This window comes from Echinops telfairi, unplaced genomic scaffold (assembly GCF_000313985.2).
Source record: "Echinops telfairi isolate 266 unplaced genomic scaffold, ASM31398v2 ScPeMD7_1713;HRSCAF=2227, whole genome shotgun sequence".
Taxonomy (NCBI): Eukaryota; Metazoa; Chordata; class Mammalia; order Afrosoricida; family Tenrecidae; genus Echinops; species Echinops telfairi.
In genome coordinates, this window is record NW_022105611.1 from 16657198 (window position 1) to 16676469 (window position 19272).

Sequence of the window (19272 nt, forward strand, 5' to 3'; positions counted from 1 at the left end):
TCCCGTTCACAAAGGTTCTGCGCAGCCGCTCTTCGCAGTAGGGGGCGTAGCCAGGGGGTCCCCCATGGATGAAGTTTCGCAAGTACTGTCAACAGAGGGCCAAGTGGACTGGCACCCCCCACCCCCACCTCCCCACCCCTGCCAGCCCCAACTGCACCCTCCCTGGGTCCCTGGGCTCTCTGCTCTCACAGGCAGGCCTGTCTGCCTACGTCCCTCCTGGGTCCCTGTGCCCCCAGAACCAAGTCCACATGTGTTGGGCACAGTCCCTGGCAGCAAGGGCACCACATCCTGGTCCTGTCCATCTTAGAAACGCACTCTGCCTCCCCTGCATCACCCACCACCACACTCCCTACCCCCCTCAACCTCCCACCCCTGGCTCCTCTTCCTTCAGAACCCAGCTGCTACCTCACCACCCCCTCCAGGAAGCCTTCCTTGATGTCCCTCTGGGCAGGAGCTTCCCTCTTCACAGCTCTCACCTTTTGGGTGGTCCTCTCTGACTGGCTGTACCTCTGTCCCCAGAACCCAGGACCTGATACCGAGGAGGAGCCGTGGAGAGTGTGGGGCTGAGCTGAACTAAGTGTGGCCCTCGAGACATGTCTATAGTCAGCCCAGGAGACAGCACTGCCTAACTCGGCTTCCCCATAAATAAGAGGGGGCCGTAGTTATTAGTCTCAATAACAAGGAGCCCTGGTGACAGCGTTGGGTAAGCACTGGACAACTAACCATAAGGCTGGGGGTTCAAACCCACCAGCCACTCTAAGAGACAAAGATGAGGCTGTCTGTCCCTGTAAAGATTTCCACAACCTTAGAAACCCTCCGCAGGGTCCCTGTGAGTCAGTATCCACTCTGCGGTGTTGGGCTGGGGTTTTGAGACCAGAGAGAAGCAGTGGTGCTGGGGAGGAGGGGATGTCGGGAGAAGGTGGCATTTCAGGAGGTGATGTGGCCCAAGAGGGGTGGCTTAGGGCCCTTGTTAGAAGACCCTTCTGCCTTCTGACTCAAGGGCGAGCTTCTTCCTCCCTCCTGCTTTCCCCGCACAGGACCAGGACAGGGCCAGCTCCCCCGCCCCCCTGCCAGTACCCCATGGGCTAAGCCCCTCTCCTACCTTAACAAACTTCTCTGAGGGGGCGAAGCAGCCCACGCAGAGGGACACGAGGATCCAGCCCCGGGCGTAACTGCTCTTGGAGGGGTTGTGGGTGAGCTGCTTGCTGATCTGGCAGTAGATCTCGTCCCTGGGCAGCCGGGGAAGAGGGGGAAGGCCTGCTTCAGAGTCCTACCCACCTAGCAGCAGGTGGGACCTATACCACTGTCCTCTCCAATTGCCCATGATGGCCCAAGAGGAAGAAGGGTTGGGCCTGGGTAGGAGAGGCTGAGCCCGGGGCCTGAGGTCACTGAAGTGGGTCTGGCTAAGATTAGAGACAGGTCACCCAGCATGAAGCACATTTCCAACTCCATGCTGTCCATGTACCAGAGAGCTGTGAGTCCTGAGCGCCTGTGCTCCCGATACGGAAGCCACAAGACACCAACTGATGAGGCTGATGGCAGACCCCAGATCATCCTAACCAGCCGGGGACCAGGGTGGGCTAGTCCTTTCTCGAGCCCCTGCCCACAGTCATGGCAGCAAGTCCAAGTTCTACTAATGGCTGTTGGTCACGCAGATATAGGGCATACATTTGGGGAGTCCACAGGGTAGAAAATGATTGATAGAGTTCTGTAATGCTAGACTCTTTAAGTGGCCATGTACAACTCTTATAACCAGATTGAAACAATGAAGACAAATCTTCCTCCTGATTTTTCCAAAAATCAAACTCATTGACATGGAGTCAATCCTGACTCATCGTGACCTTATGGGACAAGGTAGAACTACCCCTGTGGGTTTCCAAGACTGTCAGTCTTTACAAGAGTAGAAAGCCTGGTCTTTCTCCCTCCAAGCAGCTGGTGGTTTCGAATTGCTGACCTCGCAGCAAATAGTCCAACTTGTAAACACTATGCCACCAGGGCTCTAACGTGTGTGGGTGTGTGCGCACGCATGTGCGTGTGTGTCTTTTAGGTGCCATCAAGTTGGTTCTGACCCATTGCAACCTTATGCACAACAGAGGAATCACTGCACGGTCCTGCACCGTCCTCACAATTGCTCTGACAGCTAAGAGCACCGGTCCTGCACCGTCCTCACAATTGCTCTGACAGCTAAGAGCACCGGTCCTGCACCGTCCTCACAATTGCTCTGACAGCTAAGAGCACCGTGGCAGCCACGGGGTCCATCCATCGCGTGAGGGCCTTTTCCTCTTTCTTGCTGTCCCGCCACTTGACCAAGCATGATGTCCTCCTCCAGGGACTGGTCTCTCCTGACAGCATGTCCACAGTACGTAAGAGGAAGCTTTGCCGTCCTTGCCTCTAAGGAGCACTCCGGCTGTGCTTTTCCCACGGCAGATCGGTTGGTCTTATTCGCGGTAGGTGGTATTTTCAGTATTCTCCAGCACCACGATTTAAATGCGTTGATTCTTCTTCAGCCTTCCTTATTCAACATCCAACACCATGACTTGGGTCAGGGGCACCGGAGTCCTCAAAGTCACACCCTTGTTTTTCAATACTCTAAAGAGGTCTCGTGCAGCAGATTGACCCAATGCAACACCCCATTTGATGTCTTGACTGCTGCTTCGGTGAGCATTGATTGTGGGTGCAAGCAAGACAAAATCCTTGACAACTTCAACACCATTTATCATGATGTTACGTACTGGTCCAGTTGTGAGGATTTTAGTCATCTTTACGTTGAGTTGTCATCCACACTGAACTTGCAATCCTTGATCTTCATCAGCCAGTGCTTCCAGTCCTCCTCGCTTTCAGCAGCTAAAGTTGTGTCGTCTGCATGCGTATCACAGGTTGTTAAGAAGCCTTCCTCCAATTCTAATGCTACATTCTTCTTCACGTAATTCAGCTTTTCTGATGATTTGCTCAGCACACAGACTGAATGAGTCTGGTGAAAAGACACATCCCTGACACAGGGTTTCCTGATGGTAAACCCTGCAGTATTTCCTGATTCTGCTCACACAGCAGACTATTGATCCAGGTACAAGTTCTGAATGAGCACAACGAAGTGTCCTGGGATTCCCATTCTTCTCAAGGCCATCCACAGTTTATTAAGATCCACCCAGTCAAATGCCTTGGCAAAGTTTTAAAAAATACAAGCAAACATTTTCTGGCATTCTCTGCTTTCAGTCAGGATCCATCTGACTTCAGCAATGCTATTCGACTTGTTCCACGGTCTTCCGAATCCAGCGTGAACCTCTGGTGGCTCCCTGTTGATGTACGGCTACATCCATGGTTGGATGGTCCACAGCAAAATTTTACTTGAGTGTGATCTTAGGGCTACTGTTCTATAGTTTCAGATTTCTAGTGGGTGTCCTTTCTTTGGGGTGGGTACAAATATGGCTCTCGTACAGTCAGTTGGCCAAATAGCTGTCTTCCCCACTTCCTGGTGTAGACAAGTGAGTGCTTCCTCTGTCTGTTGAAACATTTCCAGTGTTATTCCATCAATTCCTGGAGCCTTGGTGTTCGCTAATACGTTCAGGGCAGCTTGAATTCCTCCCTCGAGCACCACTGGTTCTCACCCACATGCTACTTCCTGTAATGCTGGAATGTCAACGAGTTGGTTTTGGTACAGTGACTTTTAGGGATTTTAAATCATTGCTTTGCTCTGCTCTCACCCCCACCCAGTGTGATGAGCCTGCTAACGCAGCTGGCCCAGTGTCTAGCTCAGGAAACCTTCCACAGAAGCAAGCGGCCACTGTTGTTGGGACTGAGTCTGCCCTTCTACAAATTGGGCGCTCTGGAAGCCAAGCAGCCTTCTTAGCAGGGCCAAGGGCAGGACCTGTGAGAAGGAGGCGGCCACCAGGGGGCACGCGCCACTCCTTTTCCTCCCCAGCGGGACAGGAAGACAGGACTTGATCCCAGGACATTCAATGGCTCATGGGTGGTAGGATCCCATGGGCCAGCACAATTTCAGAACAAGTTCTGGAGGTTGCCAACTTTTTCTCAAGACAAATAAGAATGCTTAATCTCTTGGGTGGGGGAGGGAGGGACAAAAGAGAAGCTGATACCAAGGGCTCAAGTAGAAAGAAAATGTTTTGGAAACGATGATGGCAACATATACACAAACATGCTGGACACAATAGATGTATGGATTGTTATAAGAGCTATAAGAGCCCCCAATAAAATGATTTTTAAAGAGAACATTAATCTCTCTCTTCCCTATGCATGGATGCCACGGTCATTTCTTAAAGCAAACACACTTTTCTCTCCAGAGCGTGGGGAGGGTGGCATCTCGGAGTGAAGAGCTGTCCTTTATATAGAACTAATGTCGCTTTAGAAGCATCTTTATGTTTCCCATCTTGCCACAGACCAGTGAAAATATCATCGGTGACAGCTGGGACCCACTGACCCTGCCCACTTGAGAGGTAGAGAGAGGGGGGTTGAGAAAAGGGGAGGGCTAGTCACTGCCCTCAGCAAGTCAGAATCACCGGCAGGCTGGAACCAGAGCCCTGCCTCTCAGTCCCACCCAACCTGGCACTGTGGTCTCCAGACGGGACAGCTGTAGTCGGTCTACTCCTGAGATGACTGGGGCAAATCCTGATAAAGAGGTGCGGGGTCGCATAACCATCTCTTCTGTGACAGATGCTGGCCTGGGGTCCGAGGGCTACATGGCCCTGGGCCAGTCTCTTCCCTGCTCTGGCCTCCAGCTTCCTCCACCCCCACCCCCCACCCCCAGCATTAGAGCCCAGCCATGCAGCCCTCCCGCTTGCCTCTGCAAGGATGCAGGACCACTAGGGCCATTCGCCCCCACCCCCCACCCCCAGCCCCGGCCCCCATTCTGTTGTCCTCCCATCCCAAATGCACAAGTTCCTGGGACCCACCTATTCCCTCCAGACCCACCTACCATGTGCACCTGAGGGTCTTCTCTTACACACATCCAATTCATCTCCCTCTCTATGTCCCAACCGGCTTCTGGTGACCTCTGATGGCCCCATCTCCTCCCAACACCCCAGGGACCTGAGAGGGGAAGGAGACGTTCCCAGGATTCCCAGGCCTGCGTTGGCAGCACTGCCGGTGAGCCAGTTGAAGCGGAAATCACACATCGGATGGTGAGCGTCACAGCTCCTGTTTATTGAGTCCTACTAGGTGCCAGGCCCTGTGCTCAACATTACACGTGGCTTTTTCTGCACACAAACTCTGTGAGACCGGTACTGCCATTACCTCTGCTCTCCGAGGCTTAGAGAGGTGGAGGGGCTCTTGTAATTAGCGGGAAGCCCTGTCTGGCTTCCTCTGTTGCTAAGGTGATAGAGACATAGCTGGGCCACAAAATGTGGCCGGAGATGTGGCCACCCCAGCCTGCCGGTGCCCTCCCTGCACGACCCCCCCCCCCCCCAAAGGCACTGACCGGAGAGTGGGCCGGAGGATGCCATTGCCAATGACGAAGTGCAGCTTCTCTAGGTTGGACGTGGGCCGGTCCTCAAGCATGCTGTTGCCCCGCACCATGGACTCGCCGTCATGCAGCCTTTTGGTGACCTGGGTCAGAGGGGAGGGCACAGGCTTGGCCAGGGCAGGGGATTTTGCTTGCTCCCCCTGAGACCAACCCCAGCAATGAGCCCCAGCCCTCTCACTGCCCACACCCTGTGCGGGATAGAAGCTGGGTCAGTAGGAGCCTCACATAGCCCAGGAGCACTGGCCTGTGGCCACCCTGTTCTGGGGGTTCCCCTCCTCTGAAACCTCTTGGACACTCCCTCTGCATCCCTTCCCCCGGGGAAGTCTTTTCATTCTTGGAGGGGACCCGCTGACTCCAAGTGGAGCCCATAACCGCAGTGGACACATGCATGCGACTTCTGACCCCTGGATCCTAGCCACCTAGACACCACCACCCTGGTTATCATTGCCCCATGCCCGGGCCCGGAGAGGAAGGGCTCACACCCAGTTCTTACTGGAGTGTCTCTGTTCCTGCCCTTCACTGCCCACAGCACCAGCCCTTCACTCTGCCCAGAAGACAATGAGTGAGCAGCGGGCGAGTGTCACATGGCCACTCACCACCATCGTCTCTTGCCCTCATCCTGGGGCCCCTGGACTGGGCATTCTCACCCCTGGGTTTCTCAGGTACCAAGTGCTGTGACTCAAATCTGAGGCCACGTGGACTAGATGTGGGCCTCAAATGGAGATAAGAACCAGGGCAGAGGCCAAGCAGGCCTTGGAAACCAGAGGGGAAGCCCCAAATCCTGCCGAGAGGTCAGGGGAGGCTTCCTGGAGAAGGTGACCCCAGGAAGGGAAGAGGGAGGAGGTATTTCAGGCAGAGGGGCCTGTGTTAGGGGTCTATGGCAGCTGGTGCCCCTAAGCTGGAAATGCCTTGGCTCACGATGGCCTGGCCACTCCTGAGCCTGGCCCCAGGGCAGTCCCTGGAGAAGATTAGGTGGCGGACGGAATGAATGGAAAACCAACAGACAGATAGTGATGTGGACTCTGGACTCTTATCCCATAGAAAAGTTTTCCACATCTTAAAGGTCCTCAGAGCAAATGTAAGCTGGTCCTTCCTGCCTTCCATTCGGGCACTCCAGCCCCCCACTTCTCTGGAAAGCCACCTCTGACCCCAGCCCCAACTCATCACACTCCCATTTACCCAGCAGCCCCCCTCCCACTGTCCTGGCCTGGCCAGCTGGGAGTCCACCCTTCTGCTCCCGACGCTGGGGTCACTGAAGCCAGCTCTCACCTCCTCCGTGAGCTTGGACTTCTTCTTCAGCGTCAAGTGCACCAGCTTGTGCCTCACACTGCTCTTCTTCTGTCCCTCGGTGAGCGGGGCCTGAGGACCAGCAGGGATCCGCCAGAGGAAGGACGAGACCAGCACTAACACCTAATGCTGGTGGACGCTGCCACCCAGCACCTCCCAACGAGTCAAGGTGGGCGCTGGCCCCGGCCACGCGGGCCCCCTTGCCTGGGGCCCCCACTCCTAGTTTCCCATCTCGAGACCTCCGCTTCCTGGGAGGCTGGGAAGGTGGGCTGGAGCGTGCTCATCCTGGGGTGGGAGGGGCGTCGCCTGGGGGGTGGGGGCATCGGACCCTCACCTCGCCCTCGCCCTGAAGGGCCTGCAGCTCCCTCTTGTATGTTTTCTTGCCCAGGGTCTCGTAAATCTTGGTCATCACGGGGATCTTCTCGCTGCCGTCACTCATGGCCGTGTGGTACCTGGGCTCCGGGAGGTCGCCCATAAACCGGAGGATGGTGATCCAGACCGCCAGGGCCGCCTGGGGGCGGGGCGTCACCAGCTCAGAACGCCCACCAGCCTGCGATGCGCGCAGAGCTTGGGCCCGCGGACACCATGCAGACTGCACGCAGACCCGGGCCCTGCCCGCCGGGCCACCCTGGCACCCACAGGGGGGGCCACGGGCCCCCCCGGCAGTGACCCCACGGGGCAGGGGCCTCACCAGCTGGTCGCCCTCGTCGCTGTGGAAGAGCAGCGGCTGTTTGAGCGGCCGCCGAGTGTAGGTGTGTGTGGTCGTGCCCTGGAAGTAGGTGGCTGCGAACTTGGCGAATTTATACTCGGACAGGTCCTCCTCGTCCTCATCGGGCAGCGGCAGGGCTGCGTCCAGGTCCTCCTCCACCATCTCCCTCCGCCCACGCTCCAGGTCCTGGCGGGGACGAGGGACAAGCGGCTGGCCCTACCGGACAGGCCTGAACGCTCAAGCCGGGTAGACCTGGGCTGACCCGGGGAGCTGGGGGCGCTGGGCTGTGGCCCTCCAACTCGTCGTCTCCCTTCCCAGGTGCAGGACTATTTCTCTCTGCGAATTGGTGGGCCCCCCATGAAGGACAGAATCACCGTTTGGGGATGGTCTTGGAGAGGGGCAGTGACTGGCCCCATCACAAGGGCAGGGCTCTGACCCAGCTCGCCACTGCCCCCTTCTGCTCAGAGGGGGCTAGTTAACGCCAATGCAAAGGGAAATAAGAAAAGGGAGGATGGATGGCGGTGGGGGCCCTCTGGAACCCGTTCCCAGCCTGGTACCTCAAAGCCACTTGGTGCCTGGCCCTCCTGGCCTGGCAGGCCACCAGAAGTGCCCAGGAAGCCGAACATCCTGTCCACCATGTCCGAGTGATTGATGGGCTCGTGGCGGGCCCTCTCCATCTGCTCCAGGAGCTCCTTCTTCCTCCGCGCCTTTGCCTTCTCCTTCAGCTCCCGCTCTGCGTCCTCACGAGCCAGCTGGGCCAGGCGCTCCTGGGTGGATGGAGTGATGCAGAGGGGTTCGGCACCCAGTACCCTGGCCTCAGGGAGCTCAGGGAGCTAGCAGCCAGGGCTCAGTCCCATTCTTCCCCCAGGTCCTGCTGGCCGTGGGGGACCAGCCCAGCACAGCTCCACTGGCAGTCCACAGTGGGCAGAGGCGCGGCACCGCTGGACCACGGGGAAGGCTCAGGGCAAGCCCAGGCAGGAATCCTGCCTGTCTTTCAGGGCTTCCGTGGGAACCACTCTTCCAGAAAGCCTTCCCGACTGATATTTGGCCCCCTCAATCTGGAGAGATCCATGCCAACCCAGAGCCCCACAGCCAGAAGTTCAAGGCTGTATACCAGCAGTTCTCAACCTGTGGGTCTGAACCCCTTTGGGGGTTGAAAGACCCTTTCACAGGGGTCGCCCGATTCATAACAGTAGCAAAATGACAGTTATGAAGTAGCAATGAAAATAATTTTATGGTTGGGGTCACCACAACATGAGGAACTGTATGAAAGGGTCACAGCATTAGGAAGGTTGAGAACCACTGCTCTAGACCAACGCTGTCCAATAGAAGCGTAAGTGCAAACATCCGGTCAAAAAAGTAAGAGGGACAGGAGAGATGACTTTGATCTATTTTGCTTATTAACTAATACTGCTTTCCCCCTAAAATACTATCCTTTTGGCGTGTGATCAAATTGTAAACATCAGTAATGCGCTATGGTTGTATTTCTCTCTGTTGGCGCTGTAAAAACCGACGGCCATTCAGTTGGTTTGGACTCACAGAGACCTCACAGCATCAAGCAGAGCTGCTTGCTCAGGTGTCTGAGAGTCTCCATCTTGACGGGAGCGGGCAGCCTCCTCCGCTCCCTCCGGAGCAGCTGGTGGGCTTGAACCAGCTTGCGGTTACCTTGCAGTTAGCAGCCTAATGCTTAGCCCACTGCACTACCAGGGGTCTTTGTGGCGCTCCGTCTTCAGAGTGTAGGGTGTGTTTGGGGCCGACGGCGGCACTCTCCCATATGGACTGGTCACTATTCATGTGCTCTGTAGCCCCATGGGGCTGGCCGCTCCCATCCTCGAAGCGCTCACCCGGGCCCAGGCTTCTAAAGCTGGGTGCCATGTCCCAGTGACCAAAGACATTTTCCCCGTCCTTTCGTCTGATGCAGGACTAGGCACCCGGGAAAAGCTCAGCATGGACACACAGCCATCACTCAGGGGTGTTGCTGGTTCAGTTCTAGAACCCCACAGTAAACCAAACGTCTCTGTTGTAAGGAGAGATGCACGCATTTTCTGGGCTTCTCCGTGTGTGTCAGAGGTATGTGGACACTGGACCGCAGACCACTGAGTGCGCGGTAGCATCGTGGGCAAGTCTGGGAGTTCGTGGGCGTGAGGCGTGAGGCAAGAAAACAAGGCAGAAACACACGTTGAAGGTGTGAAGGAAGGCTGCCCGGCTGACCCTTGCAGGCTGAAATGCCTATCGGGGAATAAAGCCTCTGCAGGCGTGGAAGGAGAGCGGGCCAAGGTGGGGCTTGTCTCAGCTCACCTGATGCTTGCGTTCTGCCTCTTCTTTGGCTTTCTTGGCGCTCATCTCTTTCCTGAGCTTCTCCTCCTCGGCCAGACGCATTTTCTCAGCCTCAAGACGGCGCAGGTACTGAGGGAGGGGCGGCACAGGGCATAACTGTTTTTGTAACCTACCCCTGCTACCCCCAGCTGACCTCTGCCCCAACCTGGACTGTCCTGGGACTGGGTGTAATGTTGCCAAACAATGTAACAGGCAGGGAAATTGAAGCAGTGGCTGGGGCAGAGGGGTGGGTGGGTGGCGGCAGCACCATTGATCCCCAAAGCCACTTCAGGTTTGCCTGCGGTTCACAAGGGGGCCTGGGGCTTGGCTGGAAGGATGGGGATGGAGGGGTGGGGTCTTTGCAGAAGGCATGGGGCAAACTCCTGCCCATCTGGATCTCTGCTTCCTTAGCCAACAAGCAGGGGTGGAGCAGTGCCCCATGAGGATGCAGCCCCTCTGTGAGAGCCCCCCACCCCCACCCAAGGGCCCTCACCTCGCCCCGGAGGCGCCGGTGCAGCCGGCGGGCGATCATGCCGCGAGCATAGGCCTGCACGGTGAGCACGGCCCAGAGGCGGTGGCGGAAGGCCTTGCGCACCAGGTAGGCACGGCAGCGGGCCTGGAACTGGATGATGCGCCCGCGGGCCAGGCGGTAGTGCTGGTGCAGCTTCCGGGAGCGGTGCAGGGCCTGCAGCCGCAGGAAGCCCAGCCGCATCTGCAAAGACAGCCATGCAATGCTCAGAGTCCACTGCACCCTTCCCAGAGGGTCCCCGCACCCCCTGAAGACACAGCCTGCCTTGTCTCCAGCAGGGGGTAACCCACAGGGACCCTCTCTCTCCCCTTCAGACTAGGAGCCGCAACAACAGTCTCCTCCCAGCCCCCTTTTCCAACCCGAAGTCCAGGCTCCAGCCCACACTGTTACTCCACAGACAGGGGTAGGCCCCAGTGTGGCCATAACACCCCCACCCCTACCCCCACATTCCAGGAGGAAAGCAACAGGCATTTGAGCCACAAGGACTAGTCCCAGACTTTGGACCGAAGGGGCAGGAGAGGCTGGCCAGGGCAGTGGCAGGAGGCTCGGGTTGCCATGGGAACGGGGCTGGGTTCAAAGGCCCCCACAAGGCTCACCAGCCCGTAGTTCCTTCGGCAGTTGTGGCCCCGCCAGTGCCTCTGGATCAGGGTGGCAGCGTTCTTCAGCTTGAGGAAGTTGGACCTGAAACGGCAGCCAGACGTGGGGTGGGATTGGCGATGGACAGAGAGGGGTCTGGACTCAGGAGACTGGGACTGAGCAGAGCTGGCCGGGGGCTCACACCTGTCTTTGAAGCCTCGGATGACCTTCTGCAGGAGGATGACCCTGTCGGTGATGGCTTTGTCACGTTCTACCTCCAGCAGCATGTCGTGGTGATCCTGGAGGACAGAGCCCCTAAGCAGTGGGCCGTGAACAACTTCACAGCCCAGGCCACCAGCTCAGCCCCAGGGCCCTCTCTTCCTTCCCTGGGATCCTAGGCCTTGGGCTCAGCCATGCCCCTACAGGTTCCCAGCCACGCTCTGGCCCCAAGAGGGGGGCCTCCTGAAGCCCAGGCTACTTCCCAGAGCCGAGGTAGGACACACAGAGGAGCTGCCCAGTCCCGCTGGATGGAGCCGGGGAGTCCACTGTGCGCACACACGAGCTGCGTGTCCAGTGCCGTCTCCACCCGTGGCCCTGCGCTTCCAGGTGTCCCAGTGGTGTTGGCTCTTAGGGGCCGAGCCGCCATCCTCCCCTGCATGGCCTTGGCTTCCATCGCTCCCCTCCTGGCCTTCCCTCCCAAGTAACCTTCCTAAAACACAAATCTTAAATACCTTTGGTTCTACCCACTGTCCCTGGGCTCACGCCTGGTTGCTCATGCTGGCATTCAAGGCCACTTGGGGTCAAGTCCTAACGACTTCTCCAGCCTTCTCCTCCTCTCTGAGCCCCAACCCGCATTCCAGTTGGATAAAGCATCATTGATTCACTCAGTACACATCAATCAAACATCTCTATGTGCCAGCACAGAGTGAGGTGCTGTGATTGGTCCCACGATGGCCCCCTCTCCTTAAAGAGGTTGGAGTGTCATGGGGGGTGGGGCGACACACACGTCAATGAGGGTCTCACTTCCAGACAGAGCCTGGCCCCCAGAAGCTACTCCGCCCAGACAATCTCTAGTAAGTGAACAGATGGGAACTGGATGTCAGGACTGTCAAAATCCAAACCCATTTCTGAAGAGCCCAGAGGGGTGAGGATGAGGATGGTGTCAATGCTGGGAGCTCTCTGGCCCTTGGGATGCTGCAGGCTTGGATTAAACCACACGGTCCCGAGCATCAACCAGCCCGACTGGGAGGTCTGTGCTCTCCACTTCCGGCCGTGTGCTCTTGGGCAGCTCCCTTTGCTCCCTTCCTCCCGGGGCTGTTGTGAGGGTTGAATGAGCACTGGGATGAAAAGCACCCACTGGGGCTGGGACACAGGTGCTTCCGGGTGACAATAGTGAGCTGGGGACTGGCCTCTGGTTCTGGTGTGTAGGCTCCGGGAGGCTAAGGGACTGGCCCAAGGCTCCCTTGGCCAGGGAGAAATTAGGCTAGTCCCAGGGGCTCCCTTTAGCCAACGGCTGGCTCTTCCCTTCCTCCACAGCAATGCTCGGCCACATAGTCCCCGAGCCCCAGCCCAGAGTAAGGCGCCCTGCCCTGTCACCCAGGACAGCTAGAAATCTAGTGCACCAGAAATGAGAAAGTCACAAGTGCTCGGGGGCTCATATAGCCCTTGCTGCAGGGACCTTGTTGGTGCCCACCACCACCAACTCCCAGTAACTTCTGCTTGAAGGCCACCTCTTCCCCATAGACCAGCTTCCTGTGCCCTGTCCCTAGCTACTCGGCTCCCAACCCTTACTTCCTGCCCAGCAGCTGTGGGAGCCGGGGGCAGGGGGAGTGGTATGGAGGCAGAGGGCAGAGCCCAGCTGCTACAGCACATACCCCAGATGAACCCTGCGTGGGAGAAACGTTAAAGGCGAAACAAGAGCTCCCCAACAGCCTGTTTTATTGGCAGGAACCATCTAGCTCAGCAAGGGCCAGTTACTTGCCCAGAGTCTCAGGGAAGACAATAAGCAGATTGAGATTTGAAAGCAAGCATCCCTGCTCCAGCCTTTGGCTTTGTAACCCATGGTCGGTGGTCTGCAGGGGGGTGGGGGTGGGGGGTGTCCTGGGCCAAAGCCTCTGCACATCACAGATGATCCCAAGTACTAGCATCCCTTCCCCTACCCAGCAGGCCCTGGTGGTGTAGTGGGTAAGCACTTGGGTTGCTAACCACACTGTCGGCTGTTCAGAACCACTAGCCCCTCCTCAGGGCAGAGATGAAGCTGTCTGCCTCAGAAACCCCAGGAAGCAGTGCAGCTCTGACCCGTGGCTTTGCTATGAGCCAGAATCAACTGGGTGGCTGGGAGTTAACCAGACAGGCCTCTCCCACCTTCTCCAGCTCCCCAGCCACAGCCGGTAGGGCATGAAGGGCCTCAAAGGCCCAGTCCTGAGCCCACCTGGTGCCACGACTGCCTAATGTCCACCCAGGGGATCCCCCCCATGCTGGACAGAGATGGACTGGTGGACAGACAGACGGATGACCACACAGATGGATAGACGGGAAGCTCACATCCAGCCCCAGCCCTACCCCCCCCCCCCCCACACACACACCAACTGCACACTGAGGCTGGGCTCACCTTCAGGAAGATCTTGGTTTTACCGATCTGCCAGTCATCGTGGGTGCCCAGCACGGCCTCAGCCATGCGCTGGCATGTCCCCCGGAGGTCCTCCTGGTCGGGGGAACATAGGGAATGGGAGCCACCTGAGTGTGGAGTCCCACTCTGCGGCTGGGATGCAGGGTTCTGACTGGCTGTGTGACCCCAGCCAGGCCCTGTCGCTCTCTGAACCCACTGACCCCCAAATCCCCTTCTAATCCTAGCAGTCCATGCCCAATGGCAGCTTTAGCCTGGCCTAGTCCACAGCAAAGGTGAACTGCAAGCCAGCCAGACCTGCTGATCCGAGCCCTCTGACGCTTTCCACGGCCTGAACCCCAGTCTGCCCCACCTGATGGCGTGCCAGGCTCCAGGCTCCTCCTCTCCCCACCATCTGTGCACCCAGCCTGGTACCTGCTTGTAGGCCGGCTTCACCCCGGGCAGCAGCACGCGGTACCGCTCCACGAACTCCACAAAGCTGTAGCGGATGGGGTAGCCGGCTCGGCGGATCCGGATGGTCTCCATCATCCCCGAGTACCGCAGCTGGCGCACACACAGGTGCCGGTCGAACAGCTGCGGGCACAGAGCGTCAGGGCTGCGGGCTCCTGGGGAGGCCAGCCCTGAAGTGCAGGGTTCCTGGGGAGGCCAGCCTGGAGTGCAGGCTCCTGGGGAGGCCAGCCCTGGAGTGTGGGCTCCTGGGGAGGCCAGCCCTGCAGTGCGGGGCTCCTGGGGAGGCCAGCCTACAGTGTGGGCTGCCTGCAGAGTAGAAACCTTCACAGCAGCATGGCATGGGGACCCCGAGTAGGGGAGGCTCCGTGCTTTGCTTACAGAGAGTGGAGGAGGTGGTCTGATGCCCTGAGTCCTGGCAAGAAAGGGCACTTGGGAAGGGCAGGGACACAGGTGTGGAATCCTGAAGGTGCACATTTCTTAGGGACTGTAAGGGGGCTGAGGAGGCTAACCCAGGCTGCAGCGATGCCTATGACTATGCGGGGGTGGGAGTTGTAGACCCCGGGTGAGGGGGGGTGTCCTTCACATTGGAGACATTGCCGATATGTAGTTATTGGGATAACTTTCTAGCTGTTGATAATAAAAATGTCTTAAGAAGGAAGGACTTATTTAAAAGTTATCTTTTGTGCTGGGAATGGGCAGGACTGTCCCCAGGGGCTAAAGGGGAAAGGGGAGGTGGAGCAGAGGGCCTCGGATGCCCTCCAGATTGAGATGGGAGCCAGGAAAAGGTCTGGGGCAGGGAGTATGGATGCGTCCAAGGGGGTTGGTGTGTGTGTGTGTGTGGGGTTACAGGGGGAAGGGTGGCTGGGGGTGAGAAGGGAGATTGGGGAGCAAGAAAGTAGTGAGGAGGAAGCTGCTGCCAAGGCCTAGCCCACGGATGCTGAGGTCTGGGCTGGGAGGGGAGCTCCAAGGCCAGGCATCTCAGAGGCAGGGAACCGGTCCTCAGCTGCCCTGGCCGGCCCTCCCTCCCAAGAGGAAGCGTGCTGACCCTCTGTGATCCTAGTGTCCTGCAGGCCCCATGCACAGTCCGTGGGCCGGGGCTTGCCCGTTCTTGGGGAACGTTTTCCCGCAGAGGGCGGCTGGTGGGTGTTGTGTATAGACGGCCAGCGTCCCCCGCCTGTTTCCTCTCTTTCCCGGCCACTTTCTCCAGCTAGGGCCTGGCCCCCAGCCTTCCTGTCCTTCCTTCCTTCCTTCCTTCCCCAGACCCAGAGCTGGGGCCCCAGCTTCCCCATGGGGGCCGCCCTGCCCATAAACAACACCTGCCGGGAGATGTGGTGGGAGGGGGGGTGAGGGGGAGTAGGAGGAACTGGAGGGCAGCACTACTCACAAAGCCAGGCTCAAGCCCCCTTCCCTCGCTGAGCCCTGCACCCTTGACCCCACCTCATCCTGGATCTCCAGGGTCAGGGGCAGCCCCTCCCCCATCTCCAGGCTGTTGCGAAAGTCAGCGGGAACTTGGGGAGACTGGCTAGGGGGCCCTGATGGTGGGCGCAGCAGTTCGGTTCAGCTGGCTGTTCACGGACAAACTGAGGGTTCGATGCCCTAAAGTCCTTGAGAGAAAGACCCACAGCACATCAGAGCCATGGAAATCCTCTGGGACAGCACACGGGCTTGCTGTGAGTTGGAATTGACTGAGTGGCACTCAACAACCAGGAGGGGCCGGCTAGCCAGTGCCAGGCACACAGGAAGATCCTGATCAACGTGACAAGAGCCCAGACCAGCCAGAGGGCATAGCAGTGGGGGGCTTCAAAGAGAAGGGTTGGGGGGTGAGCGGGGCAGAAGAAGTAGGGGGCTGTCAAGGAAGGGGTCCCAGCATTGTACTGAGCCCTGAGCCCTCGCTAGGGGCCAAGCCCTCTGCGGGCATCACTGCCCAGGTGACCGATGGCAGGGGATTGTGACTCGCCAGCCCTGGCCAGGATGAATTGGCTAGGGTGCAGTTTCTCGGCTCAGAAGTGGTCAAGCCAGGACTTGAACCTGGGCCCCACATCAATCAGCCTCCAGGATCTTTTCAGTCAACTCTCCACCTCCTTTTTAGGAATCCCTCAGGTGGCCCTGCTATTCCCCAAAGAGGAAGAAGTCCCTGGGCACTCAGACCCCACCCCCACCCCCACCCCCAGCAGAGCCCAGGCCCATGGGCCTGCACAGACGTCCACTGGCTCACCATGGGCTTCTTGAACTCGTTGGGCTTGATGCAGCGCACGAAGAAGGGCTGGCAGGCGCCCAGCGTGCGCATGAGCAGCTCCAGCGACCGCTTGAACTGGCTGCTGAGTGTAGGCGAACGCTTCCTGGTCTCTGCGCCCTGCGGGACAGACGGACAGACGAGGACAGCGATGGGAGGGGCTGGCCTGCCGCCCTCCACTCCTCCCTGCTGCTGCCCCGAGAGGAGCCGGTGAAGAGGTCAGTGGGGTCAGGATCAGCCTGATCGCTTGACAATTTTCCTGTGACCCCCCGGATCCGGGCGAGGGCTAGGACCTCCGCCCCGCGCCTCCACCCGCCCCGCCCCCACCTGCCCCCCCAGCCTCAGGGACCTTCCCAGGAGCTCCAAGGGCATCCTGTCCCGTGGGGAGGAAGTGAGCTAGGAGCAAGGGCAGGCGGCCCTGGGTGCACGGCAGGACCTCAACTGGGCACAGCGTTCGTTCTCAGCCCCTTCAGGCGCTGGGGTTGGACAGAGATGGGGTGAGACAAGCAAGCCTACGGGCATATCCTGACCCGACCAGCCCCCAGCCGTGTGCACAGGGACAGGTCACTGAGCAGGACCGAGTGATGCTTCCTAACCGGGAACGAAGCCATTCCACTACGGGCAGGACTCGGTAAACAGCCCCCAGGGAAGGAACCCCGCCTGGGAGGAGGGGTGCGGATGCCATGACCTCTCCTCTCTGTGTGGGATTAGCAGCTCCTTAGCAGGCTGGGGGCAGGGCAGACCTGGATAATCCTCCTAAGAAGGCATTGAGCTGGCTGCCCTACCCCACACCCACCACACACACACACACCCAGCTGGGGGCAGGGCAGACCTGGATAATCCTCCTAAGAAGGCATTGAGCTGGCTGCCCTACCCCACCCCCACCACACACACACACACCCCACACCACCCCCCCATGTGGCACCAAGGCCCTATGGTGGTCTGTGGTTCTACCAGCTGCTTTGTGGAGTCAGCGAGCCCTTCCCTGGCCTGCAGACTATTGTGAAATAAGGTAGGGAGGCATGCTGTATCAGGATTTAACCAGCCAGCAAACAGGAAGTGAAACGTCTCCAAGGAAGCTGGTCCGGGAAGCCAACAGCGTTTTATGCTACCGCTTCCTGCCACCTCTCCTTGGGTGAGGATAATTGCTTCTTGGTGAACTTGACCTTCTATCTTAAGAGTTACCATTGGTTCTTTTTTTTAAAGTCAATTCTGACTCATAGTGACCCTCTATGGCAGAGTAGAACTGCCCCTGTGGGTTTCAGAGACTGTAACTCTCTCTTTTTTTTAAATTTTAATACATCATTTTATTGGGGGCACTTACAGTCCTTATCACAATCCATACATCCATTGCATCAATCACTTTTGTACACATGTTGCCATCATCATTTCCAAAACATTTTCTTTCTACTTGAGCCCTTGGTATCAGCTCCTCACCATTGGTTCTGATATCTCTTGGCACCAAAATATCAGCTGTGGAGGTGCAGAGTCATAGGGGGGAGGGGTGTTGGGGGGAGGGATGTCAGGAAGGAGAGGGGATCCACCCACAAGAAATGGCGGTGCTGTGCGGCAGATGTGGCCAAATTCACCAAGAGACAGCCCGAGCCAGGAGTTCCGGAGCTGACCCTGCTTTCTGTTAGATTTCCTCTGGATTCGACTGTCGGATTTTGCTAAGGGAAGCTAGGGAGTATTTGCATTGTGGTCACGTGACGTCACCCCTGCGGGCCCCCAGCGCTGCCTTCCAATTGGACCCAGCCATACGAGGTGACCCTTGCCCCCACTTGGAAGACCAGAGGATGTCTTTTAAAACCCAAGTCCCGCCGGCTCCCTAGTGGATTCCCAGTTCACTCAACATGAAAGCCTAAGATCTTTGCCAGAACCTGCAAGGTCCCACAGCATCTGGCCCAGTGGCTCTTGGACCTTCCGGCTTCGCTCTCCCTACCACCGTGCTCCCTCTCTTCCAGCCCCTCCACACCCCCGCCCTGCCTGGAGAGCAGGGAGCAAACAAACAAAACCCACACCCACTGCCATCAAGTCCCTTCCGTGTCATGGCAGCCAGCACAGGGCTTCCAGGGAGGCTGCACATCTTTAAGGGAGCAGACAGCCTCCTAGGAACTGTCTGTGGAACAGACAGTTTCTTTCTTCTGAGGAACGGGTCGGTGGATTTGAACCGCTAACCTGGCTTACGCAACAGCACCACCAAGGCTCCGTTCCGGCTCTGGCGTCTTCTGTGGAACGCATTTCCTCCACAATGATCCTGGCTGGCCCCTCACTTCCTCATGTCATCAATAACCTGGCACCACGCCCATAAAGCGTCTCCTGGATGCTCAAAGTCGTGACACCCTCCTGCCGACATCTCTCTCCAGGCTTCTTGTCCGTTTCACATATTACAAATTGCCATACTACACTGTATTTTACTTACTGACTTGCTTATTAGCGACTTCTCCCTTCTGCTAGAATGAGTTCTACGAATCCAGAGAAATGTTCTCTTTTTCCTTTCGGTTTCGTTTATTACTATGACCCTAGAGCCCTGCCTAGGCCTATTGGCAATCAAAAATATGTGCAGATTCACTTGTCAACAGAAAGTCAAACCACCCAATCCAAAAATGGGCTGGGCATAAACAGTTAGTTCACCAAAGAAGATACTCAAAAGACGGACAAGCCCATGTCAACATTTAGTCACTGATGTTGAAGGGCCATTGAGAAGGTTCCGACGTGCAGGGCCCGTGTGCAAGAGGATGAGCCACCGCCTCCCAATTGTTGTCAGGATGAAAACCTTACGGATGCCAGGATGAAAACCTTACGGATGCCAGGAGCACGCCATCATTGGCCATTGACTAAAGCAAAACCAAACCAAAGACTCAGCCATCGAGCCAATGTCAACCCAGAGCAACCCCGTAGGGCAGGCTGGACCTGCCTCTGTGGGGTCCGAGTCTGTAACTTGCTATGGGAGGAAAAGCCTCCTTGTCTCCCACAGAGCAGCTGGCAATTTTGAACTGCTGACCTTGCGCAGTGGGCAGCCCAACAAGCAACCACTATGCCCCGGGGTCCCGGAATGGTGATCCAACAG

General features: G+C 57.7%; 1 protein-coding gene across 1 annotated transcript in view; it reads right to left on the reverse strand.

The window, feature by feature from the left end:
- The window catches only part of MYO7A (myosin VIIA), a 90749-nt gene that overhangs the window by 29770 nt on the left and 41707 nt on the right, over positions 1-19272 (reverse strand). The window contains exons 16-29 of the mRNA XM_045293068.1: positions 16185-16322; positions 13934-14092; positions 13505-13597; positions 11098-11192; positions 10914-10998; positions 10282-10500; positions 9771-9878; positions 8030-8239; positions 7455-7658; positions 7098-7274; positions 6746-6835; positions 5432-5559; positions 1103-1229; positions 1-85 (exon numbers count right to left, since the gene is read on the reverse strand). The exon at positions 1-85 is cut by the window's left edge and continues 24 nt beyond it. Of these exons, the coding sequence (XP_045149003.1) occupies positions 1-85; positions 1103-1229; positions 5432-5559; positions 6746-6835; positions 7098-7274; positions 7455-7658; positions 8030-8239; positions 9771-9878; positions 10282-10500; positions 10914-10998; positions 11098-11192; positions 13505-13597; positions 13934-14092; positions 16185-16322 (1918 nt within the window). The remainder of the gene's footprint in view (positions 86-1102; positions 1230-5431; positions 5560-6745; positions 6836-7097; positions 7275-7454; positions 7659-8029; positions 8240-9770; positions 9879-10281; positions 10501-10913; positions 10999-11097; positions 11193-13504; positions 13598-13933; positions 14093-16184; positions 16323-19272) is intronic.